Source organism: Cucurbita pepo, chromosome 1, assembly GCF_057944985.1.
Source record: "Cucurbita pepo subsp. pepo isolate OVF chromosome 1, ASM5794498v1, whole genome shotgun sequence".
Lineage (NCBI taxonomy): Eukaryota > Viridiplantae > Streptophyta > Magnoliopsida > Cucurbitales > Cucurbitaceae > Cucurbita > Cucurbita pepo.
Genome location: NC_141798.1, coordinates 2,594,039 through 2,605,996, shown reverse-complemented (window position 1 = coordinate 2,605,996; position 11,958 = coordinate 2,594,039). Strand labels below are relative to the sequence as shown.

Below are 11,958 nucleotides of genomic sequence, written 5' to 3'. Positions count from 1 at the left end.
TCTAGAAATTTCATGAACAATAATTAAAAGAAAATTATTTTTTAATAATTTTTATTTTCGGCTGATTTTTTTGCCAGAAAGCCCAACAATAGTCCAAAGAATATGGGCCGAGTCATCACAAAAAGCCCAATAACAGTCCAAGGAATATGGGCTGAAGCCCATTTGACAATCAGGAATCGTCCAACCCGCCATTTTTACATTCCAGCACTTGAAAACTTCGACTTCTACCAAGATCAGCCGCTCAATTTCTTCTCTCGTGGCCCAACGCCGGGGCCTCCACGTTCTTCCCCGCCCGCCCGCCCTCTCCTCCCTCTCTGCCTCCGATCTCATAGCTTTTTCCTCCATCCTTAACAATCCTGTTCAACTTTCTTGATTGATTTAAGCTTTTCAATCCATTCTTCGTTAACTTCTAATTTGTAACCTTTGTTCTTCAATGCATTTGACTAGATTTAAAATCAATAAGACAGTTCCTGTGTTGTTTCCCTTCTCGCGCCGGTTGGCTTGTGTGTTATCGACCCAACCGCATAAAGAACACCACCAGGAGCCGCCATGGCAGCTCCAGGATCAGTTGTTATATTCGGTATCTTCTATTCTCTCTAATTCGTCTCTGGACTCTTCTAAATGTAGAGCTCTGTTCCCTCATTTGTCTCCTCTTGAGTTTGATCGGATGTTCTTCTCCGTTGGATTGAAAGCCAATCCCAAAACTTGTCTTAACTTCTTCTACTTTGCTTCTGACTCTTTCAAATTTCGATTTACCACTCGTTCTTATTGTATATTGATTCTTTTGCTTATTAATTCCAAATTTTTACCCCCTGCGAGATTGCTTCTGATTCGTTTGATAGATGGGAAGCTCCCGGTGTTGAATTTCGATTTGAGTAAGCTTCACATTGAGATAGCTAATGCATTGTTAGGATTAACTTCAGTTGTTGGGCGGTTTGAATGGACACAGGCTTTTGATTTGTTGATACATGTATACAGCACACAATTCAGGAATCTTGGATTTGGTTGCGCTGTTGATGCGTTTTATTTGTTTGCTCGGAAGGGAATTTTTCCGTCATTGAAAACTTGCAATTTTTTATTGAGCTCTTTGGTGAAGGCTAACGAACTTGAAAAATGTTGTGAAGTATTTGAAGTGATGTCCCGTGGTGTTCGTCCAGATGTTTTCTTGTTTACGAATGTAATAAACGCTCTGTGCAAGGGAGGGAAGATGGAAAATGCCATTGAGTTATTCTTGAAAATGGAGAAGTCAGGTATTTCTCCTAATGTTGTTACTTATAATAGTATTATTCATGGTTTTTGCCAGAATGGGAGATTAGATGATGCCTTCAAGCTCAAGGAGAAGATGATCATAGAAGGGGTAAAGCCAAGTCTTATAACTTATAGTGTGCTTATTAATGGTTTGACAAAACTCGAAAAATTTGACGAAGCAAATCACGTTTTAAATGAAATGGTAGACACGGGTTTTGTTCCGAATGCAGTTGTGTACAATACTTTAATTGATGGATACTGCAAAATGGGCAATATCAATGAAGCTCTTAAGATTAGAGATGTGATGATATCCAAAAATATAACTCATACTTCAGTTACTTTATATTCTCTCATGATAGGGTTTTGCAAGAGTAATCAAATCGAGCGAGCGGAGAATTCTCTAGAGGAGATATTATCTCAAGGGCTATCTATAAACCGTGTTACTTGTTATTCGGTTATCCACTGGTTATGTACAAAGTCGAGATTTGATTCTGCATTGCGATTTACCATGGTGATGTTATCAAAGAACTTCAGGCCTAGTGATCATCTGTTGACCATATTGGTATGTGGACTCTGTAAGGATGGTAAACATTTAGACGCAACTGAGCTTTGGTTTAGGTTATTGGAGAAAGGCTCTCCAGCGAATACAGCGACCTCTAACGCTCTAATACATGGACTTTGTGGAGCTGGTAATTTGCAAGAGGCTGTGAGAATACTCAAGGAGATGTTGGAGAGGGGTTTTCCATTGGATCGGATCACATACAATACACTCATTTTAGGTTATTGCAAAGCGGGAAAAGTCGAGGAATGCTTTAGACTTAAAGACGAGATGACTAAGCTAGGCATTGAACCAGACATCTACACTTGCAATTTGCTATTGCATGGACTGTGTAATGCAGGAAAATTGGATGGTGCTATTAAGCTTTGGGATGAATTCAAAGCTAATGGATTGGTTTCTAATGTTTACACTTATGGGGTAATGATGGATGGTTATTGTAAAGCTAACAGAATGGAAGATGTTGAAGAATTATTCAATGAGCTGGTCACTAAGAAAATGGAGCTAAATACCATTGTCTATAATATATTAATCAGAGCAAACTGTCATAGCGGAAATGTTGCTGCAGCTTTGCAAGTTCGTGATGATATGAAAAGTAAGGGAATGTTTCCAACTTGTTCCACGTATTCATCTCTAATACACGGTATGTGCAACGTTGGCCGTGTTGAAGAAGCGAAACAGCTTATCGATGAAATGAGAGGGGAGGGATTGTTGACGAATGTTGTTTGTTATACTGCGTTAATTGGCGGTTATTGTAAGCTAGGGCGAACGGATATTGCTGAAGCTACTTTGCTTGAAATGATCTCTTTTAACATACGACCTAATAAATTTACGTACACGGTCATGATTGACGGGTACTGTAAATTAGGGAATATGGAAGAAGCTAATAAGCTTCTGAGCAAGATGAAAGAAAGTGGAATCGTCCCAGATGTTGTTACTTACAATACCTTGACTAATGGATTATACAAGGGGAAGGACATGGATGAAGCTTATAAAATCTGTGATCAAATGTCCACGGCTCGATTATCTTTAGACGAAATTACTTACACTACTCTCGTACACGGTTGGAATCGACCTACAATTGCTAGCCAAGACTGATTAAATTTCTACAGAGGTTTCTCATTACTTCATTAAATTCTGTTGATAATGTGATTATTGCTTCACGTTCAACTGATCTGAAATTTCTACCTCTGTTCTATCATCGTTTTTTATTTCATCTGTGACAAGATCCATCGGTATCGTTTTCTTTATTCATTCGGAAATATCGGAGGCTATCCGCCCTCTCTCGTCCAAACGAAATAGCCAAAAATGGAAGAGACGTCTTTAGTGTCTGCAGGTTGGTAGGCTTTGTTTTATAGCGTGTTCTATTTCCACTTTGTATATAATGTCATTAGTTTATACGTCGGCTACCGGTGAAGCATATGTTCTGAAAATTTGATATTGTTTTTTAACAGATCAGGAAATGCTTAGCTGCCTATTGAAATAGTGCGTCGATAACATAAGGCGATCAGTTGAGATCCTCACCGATAGAAAAAGATGGCAGTTTGTTTAATGATAGAGTGTCATAGCATCTCCGACCCAAAACCAGTGATGAAAATTGGTTAACATATTAGATCTCGTATGTAATTTTCTTGTTTATATCTAGATTTTCCATAACTTTTAACTGAGTATTTATTGTGTTGATGTAAATTTTGCAGGCTTTAATATATACGTGGCTGTTCGCAGGGGAAAATGTCGTATTTGAGAGTTGTTCATAAGAACTGCTTCTATGGAGATTGGAATGGGAAGCAGAAATGGCTCTCACCTGCATGAACGTGTAAGTTCATCTACTCCATCTTTTGATCAATTTCTTTGTCAACTAAATGTAATATGGTCCGGTTAGTCAAGGTGCGTGTAAGTAGGCACGGACACTCACATACAAAGAATTTTTTGGCTCGAAGGAAAAACATATACGACCACCTTACTTGAACAGGATTGGATTTGGTGCATGGGTTGCACATTTGTTCTTGAGTTGTCTGTGCTTGTTGTTGACTTTAAAAGGGCCTAGCTCTATTTGCCTTTTGTGAATTCAGAAGCAATAAGGTAGTCTGGATGGAGCTACAGGCCCTTGTTAAACATCCCTTTTAACTGTTCTCATCACTAAACCAATTGACCTGGGTGTTAACTGCAGCCCCACCTCCATCAGGAATGCTCTCGAGGACCTTCTCGTGGCCTTTTGGATAATAAACTCCGGTTCGTCTGTCGAGCATCCATGTGGCTACCTCACCCTACACATTGTGAGATCCCATATCGGTTGGGGAGGGAAACAAAGTATTCTTTATAAGCATGTAAAAATCTATTCCTAGCTTTTAAAAACCTTGAGGTGAAGCTTGAAAGTGAAAGCCCAAAGAGGACAATATCGGCTACCGATGGCCTTGGGCCGTTATACAAATTGCTCTCATTGCTCTTCAGTTCCTTGCTTTCTGTTTCAACTCTCTCCCTCATCATATCTGGAGAAAGAAGAGGGAGCCCTTTCTCCCAATGGGGGTGCCAAACAATGCAACGAAGTCAGTAAAACAAGGTAATGTACTATACCGATATATCTTATGTATTTTTGTATACATCTCACTGCCCCCTGTAATCGAACTAACTGCCCGACTGAACCTATTGGACACTATGAAATTTATCGAAGCCGAACTAATGGATTATTTTTCGATTTCTACTTCAAATGGACCTAGTTGAGTTGGTTCAATTGCTCTCCTTAGTTTTGGTCTGCAGAATTCTTGTTGCAGATCAAGGACAAGATCATGATGAAAAATATGAATGATAAACAAATTTCTGATGTTCTTAAAATTATTTGTTCTTGTAGAAAAACAGATTCATCAAACAGGAGAAATTAGATCATGGGGGTGAGAGTTGAAGGGTCTTACGTGAAGAACATGGAGTTCATTGTCTGAGCCTCTCTCACAAATGCAGTGGCCAAGCCATATCTTCTCCAAATAAGGTAAGTGAAGATGGGCTTGTTTTGTATTTATAGCTGAAAATAGATGCTACCCATTTCCTTCATCCCAATGAGGTGAATTTGTCATTTTACTCTTTATACCCCCACTCCTTGGAGTTGGTTTGTGAAAACGAACCTTCAAAATTCCTCTGGAATTGGGCATTATGGACTTTGCACTCACGCTAAGCCAATGATTGTGAGAATTTTTGTTACTAGAGGCAGAGCTAGAAATTCTATGCACCAACTTTTTATTAACTTTTAATGAGTAAAAATTTCAAATTTATGAAAAGAAATGGTTGATCCCAACATTCAAATTTGAACAAAATTAACCTTCCCTTTTTAAGGATAATTACAAAAAGCTTCATATCTGATGCAGAGAAATAGCCTCTCATAAGCCAGAGCCATCTTCCGAGCGGTAAACATGGACGCCGCATATCGCCGGCAGGCCTTTCCCCGGCGCCTCAACCGATCGGAACCCTCTTTAGCTACCACTTCCAGCGTCTCCACCAATGATTCCACATTTGGAGCGAAGAGGAATCCGTACTCATCATCAACAACAATGGTGCCCTTTATGCTCGGAAACCTTGACGCCATTACAGGTTTCCCGCTTGCCATAGCCTCCATCAGAGTCAGGTCCAATCCCTGTGGCCGTAGCGTTGGATTCACGAAGATGTCGATCGAATTGTAGAAAGCCCTAAGTTCTGACGGACTCATCGATCCTAAAACCAGAACTCGAGGACCTAGATCCCTGTACCGCTGTTCCCATGGTCCTGCTCCGGCGACGATCAGGTAGATGTTCGGATGCTGCTCTGTGATGATGGAGAAAGCTTCGTGAAGTAGCGGATGGCCTTTGTCTTTCACTAATCTTCCGGCGACTCCGAGGACTAGACTTGCGTTTCCAGGTATTCCGATTCGAGCCCTAAATTCTTGACCTAATTTGAAATCCTCGCCGAAATCGTCCTCGTCGACGCCATTGACGATCACATGGACTCTTCTGCTTGGAATTTGGTACACATCTCGGAGCATCTCTCCGCAACTGTCGCTAATCGCGACGTGGTGAGCGTAATTTTTGAAGAATCGAATCTCGTTCAGTACCTTCGGGACATCGCCTTGAATATTCATGTTGAAGGCCGGCGACATCGGCTCGTTCGGCCGGCGTGCTAGGTCCTGGAATAAGTCCGATTGCAAGCTCTCTAGGGCAATCCCATGCCAAGAAACTGCGAGATTCGAGAGCTTTTTGGCTACTCCGTGAGGAAGTGCAACGCTTTCTGTGTGAACAACGTCGAACGGTTCTCGGCGGTTTTCTTCTTCGTATTGCTCCCAAGCTTTGTTGTAGCGCCACCGGCCTGGTTCACCGTCGTGCCAATGGATGTACGGCGCTGAAGTTGCAGACGAGAGGTTTTGAACAACGCCATAATCGGGCAGTGGTGAGGTGAAAACATGAACGCGATGGCCACGGCGAGACAGAGCCGTGTGAAGCGTATAAGCATGGCGCTCCATTCCACCTGGGGTTGTTCCGATCGGCCATTTTCTTGAGAAGACAGCAATTTTGAGAGCAACAGGTGGGGGAAGATCTTCAGAGAAAGCTAGGCGATTCCACGAAAATTGAGCATCGCGAAGGTCTCCAAACCATGAGTTCAGGCGGGCGGTGGAGGTAGAAAGGGAGCAGACAGAGATGGTGGAAGTGTGGAGGAGAAACAGAGTGGGGACTGTGAAGAGAACGATGAAGAAAAGGGTGGTACAGAGATTGCAGTGGGAGAGGGAAACAGTGGATTTCTTTTGGAATTTGGAGTTGAAAGCCATTGTTGGGGATGGAGAAGAAGAAAGGGATATGGGAAATGAAGAAGATGGAGTGTCTTTTTTGGGGTTGAATTCCATGGAAATTGTTTTTGGAAGAAAAGTTTTGGAGGGGAAAGTGGGGGAGTTGGGTACGCACTGAAGCAAAGTGGAAAGGAGTTTTGTGAGTTTTTTTTTTTGGTTTATTTTGGTCTCAAAGTGCGCTTCTCGCGGCCTTTCCCATTGAAAAAGGTTGAATATTTTCCACCGTTTTTGCTTCTTCCAGTTCAAGGCTGCTCTCTACCACATGAAACGCAATACGTCTCTGCCTCTCTCTCCTCATTAACAAATGGTGTTAAAAACGGCCTGATATGGCCGTTGCCGTTGGTCTGGTGAAGCCTACTGCTTATTGATATTGTCTTGATTAGGTTGCAGATACTGTCTTCATTGAATTTTTTCTCTTGAACTTCTTGAACGGCAGTCTTTCGGTGTCTTCATTGGGTGGCAAATAGTGTCTTCATTGGATTTTTTCTCTTGAACTTCTTTTTAAGGTTTTTAAAACAGAGCTATTAGGGAGAGATTTTGATATCCTTATAACAATTGTTTCGTTCTCTACTCTAACCGATGTGAGGTCTCACAATCCACCCTCCTTGGTGGTCCAGCGTTAGGTGTCTAGCTCTAATACCATTTGTAACAACTAAGCCTACCATCAAAGAGGATAATATCTATTAGCCGATGTGAGGTCTCACAATCCACCCTCCTTGGTGGTTCAGCTTTTGGTGTCTGACTCTAATACCATTTGTAACAGTCTAAGCCTAATGTTAAAGGGGACAATATCTGTTAGCCAATGTGAGGTCTCACAATCCACACCATTCACCCTCCTTGGTGGTTCAACGTTCGGTGTTTGGCTCTAATACCATTTGTAAAAGCCTAAGTCTACCTTAAAGAGGGCAATATCTGTTAGAAATGGACTTGAGCGGTTACGGCCAGAGACTTTTGAGTGTGATATGGAAGAGAAGCTTAGGAAGTCAACCCCAGAAGGGTAGGAGACAAAGCTGCACTGTAATGAGGCAGATTTTGGGGAAATTTGTATTGCAAGTATTTGATGCGGATCCATGCAGTTCACATGCTGTGGCTTCTTCTTGAAGAAAAGAGGTATTTATTATTCTTATTGGTAATCTGTCCTTGAAACTTGAAATTTTTTCTCTCTAAGTTGTTGCTTTGATAAGCTGAATGTTTTGCTACTCTGTTCTTCAAAACAATCTTGGGAATTGTGCTTTAGTAGATCTGATTCATCCATCATTCATAGTTCTGTTTGTTCTTGAGTTCAATTCCGAGTCTTGTTTTAACTTCTAACATTTATTATTAGACTCTTAGAAAGGTGAGGACAATCCCATCAAAGGGGAGAAACTCTTCATTTACATATTGTAGCATTCAAGATTCACAAATATATTCACATAGAACCTTGGCAGGTTTTTGCCAAAATAGATGCACACACAAATCATCTGTGGCTCACAGTAGCCAGAGATGATTGCGGAAGATTTCCGCACCCTGTTCTCCATTTTGGCCTTAGCAGAGTCCCCATTTCTGGCATTTTTTGGGTGAGGCAGAGGCAGAACTAGTGGCCAGAATTAACAATGGCTGCCATTCTGGGTCTGTCTTTAGGATTCAAGCTGGTGCCCTGCATTGGAGGCCAAGACTGGTCATTCACTTTTCTCGTTTTCCCACAAAGCCAAGGCCGGATTATGTGTGAGTGAATAAGCTTGACTTGTCTCTTTCCTTAAATCCGTCTACAAAAGCCTAGAGGACATTGTGTGTTAATAAGTTTGACTTAGCAAAAGAAGTTATTAACTTGAAACAATCTTAGGATAATTGTTGGCAGTTATTAACTCAAGTAAGTTTAGAAAAATTGTTAATCGTGGCTAACTTGTCGTGAAAGTTTAGGACATTTGCTAGTACTTTCTCCCGTATAAATACGGTCACATGTAGGTTCTATTCACAATAACCATGATAATTGAATGTTTAAGATTCTTTCTTTCAAATGATCTCTTCCCTTAATTTGTTCTTTCTACATAATTTATTTGTTTCAATATATTTCAATCGTGGGTCATATCTAACATTATGCATGATGATCTGTGAGAGTTACGAGTTGTGGCTTTGCCCAATCCACAAGGTTTTGGTCATTCTTTTCTCCTGGATCATCCGTTGCATTTCTTACCGAAGGTTGAAAGTAGCACCTTGAAATTATATACGTCACTTTTCGTTGTCAAGTGCCTTGATGGACATTAGGTGGCATATGTATTTCACTATGTACAGCAATGTTTGGTGTTCAATGTAAATGATTGTTATTCATCATATTATATATATATTTTATAAGAAGGATTTTAAGTGATTTCAAGTTCTAACGAATTTTAAATGAAGTCGGTTGTTTATTATCGTATGATATATATATTATTTCTATTAACCTATTGATAGTCGAAATTTTGAATGTCAATGATGAATGATGAAAAATATCAAAGTCTCAAAGTTTATAGATTTTGATAAAAAAACATAGATAAAATATTAATACGTTTAGCCACGAAATCAACACTAAGACATCATCACCGTGAATCATACAAAGTCAAGTATCACCTGAAAAATAGCATACATGCATCATCACTAATTATCTAATTTTTTTTAAACAAAATTAAATCATGAGTTTTTTTCATAGTCGGTGGAGAAGCGACATCTTTTTTTTTTTCTTTTTTCTTTTTTTTTTTTAATTTTGATAAATTTAATATATTTCTATATATGAATTTCTTATCTGTAATGCATGTCACCTTTTAAGTTTCACTTACCATTTATATTTCAAAGATTTTGACTTTTAATTATTTTGTATTAGTTACAAAGTAATTTTACCTTCAAATAATTTGTTAAAGTTTAGAAACCCAACTCATTTATAAAAATTCTCCTTAATTTATAGTATAATAATGTTGAAATTCGAATAAAAATGAAAAAAATCTCACATGAATTTGTTGGTGTGACATCTCCAAGGAAAAAAATGAAGATTATGTCGGACTCAATTTAATTAAGAATTAAACGACGTATTTATAAAAAGTAATCTTTTGCCTATTTCGAAAAGATTAATTAATTGAGTTCAAATTTATCTAAATAATAGAAATAATAAATACATAAATAAATAAATATATATATTTTAGAAAGGTATAGAATCTCAATTAATTTAAATTTCAACCATCCTAAAAGGGAAAAACAACCCTATGATTTGCATTAAAAATTGCAATTTTTCATATAAATTCGTTATGCAAACATAGAAAATAATGCCTTTATTTTTGTCTCTTATCTCTTATTTCTGATCTGTGTCTGAATTTTTACCTATTTGAATCATTTTTAAATTATTTTAAAAAAAATGTGTGAATACCTTATTTATTGAATTATGATACATATTACATCTCGACCGCTTTCTGTTTTTTATAACAAATTATGATAACTTGAATTTCATGAATTAATGTACAAAACTTCAAAAAAAAGTTTTCTTTTTTAAAACAAAAATCCAAATAGGAAGTTGTTTTAAATACAAACTTAGAGTAAAAATTGCATTAATAAATATTTTATCTTAGAAAAATTGAATTAATTATACTTAAATATTAAACATGTCTTCCATAATTTATGGTCCATCGGACTTTATTATTATAATTATTATTTACCTAAAAAATATTTTAAAAAAATCAAGAAAATCTACACCATTTAATTGTGTCATTTGAGTCCATTATTATTATTATTATTATTATTATTATTATTATTATTATTTATGGACAATGAAAAAGAGACATATTTTCTATAATTTAAGGAAATATAAGAAAATCCACGTCATATAATCTCATGCAAATTCTCTCTCTCCTCTGTCAAAAAATCATAATATTTATTTATATTCTCTCTCTAAATTATCATATATAAAATACGAAATTTGGGCACTCAATAAACTCCCATCCCTCTAAACCTTTCCCACTGGAATCCATGGCTGCCATTTCAATTTTCTTCTGTTTCTTCCTCATTTCCTTCTCCCAAGCAACCGTTCATGGCGGCGTTGGCGACGGCGGCCATGGCTTCACCACCTCTCTCTTCCACCGCGATTCTTTTCTCTCCCCTCTCTATAACCCATCTCTCTCCCACTATGACCGACTCACCAACGCCTTCCGCCGCTCCTTCTCCCGCTCCGACACCCTCCTCAACCGCGCTTCCGCCGTCTCCACCACTGGCATCCATTCCCGGATCATCCCCGACGACGGCGAGTTCCTAATGTCCATCTCCATCGGAACCCCGCGGGTCAAAATCATGGCCATCGCTGATACCGGCAGCGACCTGACGTGGACCCAGTGCATGCCATGTCACAAATGCTTCAACCAATCATTTCCCATTTTTAATCCACGTCGATCCTTCTCCTACCGCCACGTGTCTTGCACTTCCAATGCTTGCCGCTCTCTCGATGACTATCGCTGTGGACCCGACAACCGAACCTGCAGCTACGGTTATAGCTACGGAGACCAATCCTTTACGTACGGCGACCTAGCATCTGAGAAAATTACTGTTGGATCCTTCAAACTCTACAAGACAGTTATTGGATGTGGCCATGTGAACGGCGGCACTTTCAACGGAGATACCTCAGGAATTATCGGACTCGGCGGCGGCCCTCTCTCTTTGATCTCTCAAATGAGAAAAATCGCCGCCGTCAAACGGCGGTTCTCGTATTGCTTGCCGACATTCTTCAGTGACAAAAATGTAACAGGCAAAATAAGTTTCGGCAAAAAAGCCATTGTTTCAGGGCAAAAAGTCATTTCTACCCCTCTCGTATTAAAAGAACCCAATACCTTCTATTACGTAACTCTCGAAGCAATGTCCGTTGCAAACAAGCGGTTTAAGGCTGCGAACAACATGTCAGCGGCCGTAGAACGAGGGAATATCCTTATCGATTCTGGTACGACATTGACGATTCTACCCCCGAATTTGTACAAAGGTGTTGCTTCCACATTGGCGCATGTTGTTAAAGCGAAGCGAGTGAATGATCCGACTGGAGTTTTGGATCTCTGCTTCGCCGCATGCAGCGTTGATCGTTTGAATATTCCGGTCATTACGGCACATTTTGCTGGCGGTGCCGACGTGAAGTTGTTACCGTTGAATACATTTGCAATGGTGGCTGATAATGTGGCTTGTTTGGCTTTCGTGCCGTCGGCGAACTTTGCCATTTTTGGAAACTTAGCACAGGTGAACTTTTTGGTCGGATACGATCTCGAGCGCAAGAGATTATCGTTCAAATACAACGTTTGTGCTTAAAGACGACATGTCGTTTCTCCATTGTCTTGTCTTTTAATTACAGTTATTTCTCAACAAATTTTGTTTTTAA

At 39.3% G+C, this 11,958-nt stretch overlaps 2 protein-coding genes and 1 pseudogene across 7 annotated transcripts; 2 read left to right on the top strand and 1 right to left on the bottom strand.

Moving 5' to 3' along the window:
- Positions 1-233: 233 nt before the first annotated feature.
- LOC111801979 (uncharacterized) lies at positions 234-7,876 on the top strand. Of its 6 annotated transcripts, XM_087126935.1 has the most exons (7): positions 234-3,140; positions 3,259-3,404; positions 3,530-3,620; positions 3,975-4,364; positions 4,653-4,787; positions 5,161-6,744; positions 6,847-7,876. In XM_087126935.1, the coding sequence occupies exon 1, from the start codon at positions 434-436 to the stop codon at positions 2,900-2,902; it is 2,469 nt and encodes an 822-aa protein (XP_086983061.1). In that variant the 5' UTR covers positions 234-433; the 3' UTR covers positions 2,903-3,140; positions 3,259-3,404; positions 3,530-3,620; positions 3,975-4,364; positions 4,653-4,787; positions 5,161-6,744; positions 6,847-7,876. The 6 variants fall into 6 exon arrangements, with proteins under 6 accessions (XP_086983061.1, XP_023542002.2, XP_086983057.1 ...); XM_023686234.2 differs by having other exon boundaries at positions 5,161-7,876; XM_087126931.1 differs by having other exon boundaries at positions 3,502-3,620; positions 5,161-7,876.
- On the bottom strand, positions 5,010-6,662 carry LOC111801998 (UDP-Glycosyltransferase superfamily protein). The gene has a single exon (XM_023686261.2). It carries the CDS (start codon positions 6,660-6,662, stop codon positions 5,124-5,126), a length of 1,539 nt encoding a protein of 512 aa, XP_023542029.1. The 3' UTR covers positions 5,010-5,123.
- Positions 7,877-10,542: 2,666 nt separating the features above from the next.
- On the top strand, positions 10,543-11,958 carry LOC111803387 (aspartic proteinase CDR1 pseudogene; annotated as a pseudogene).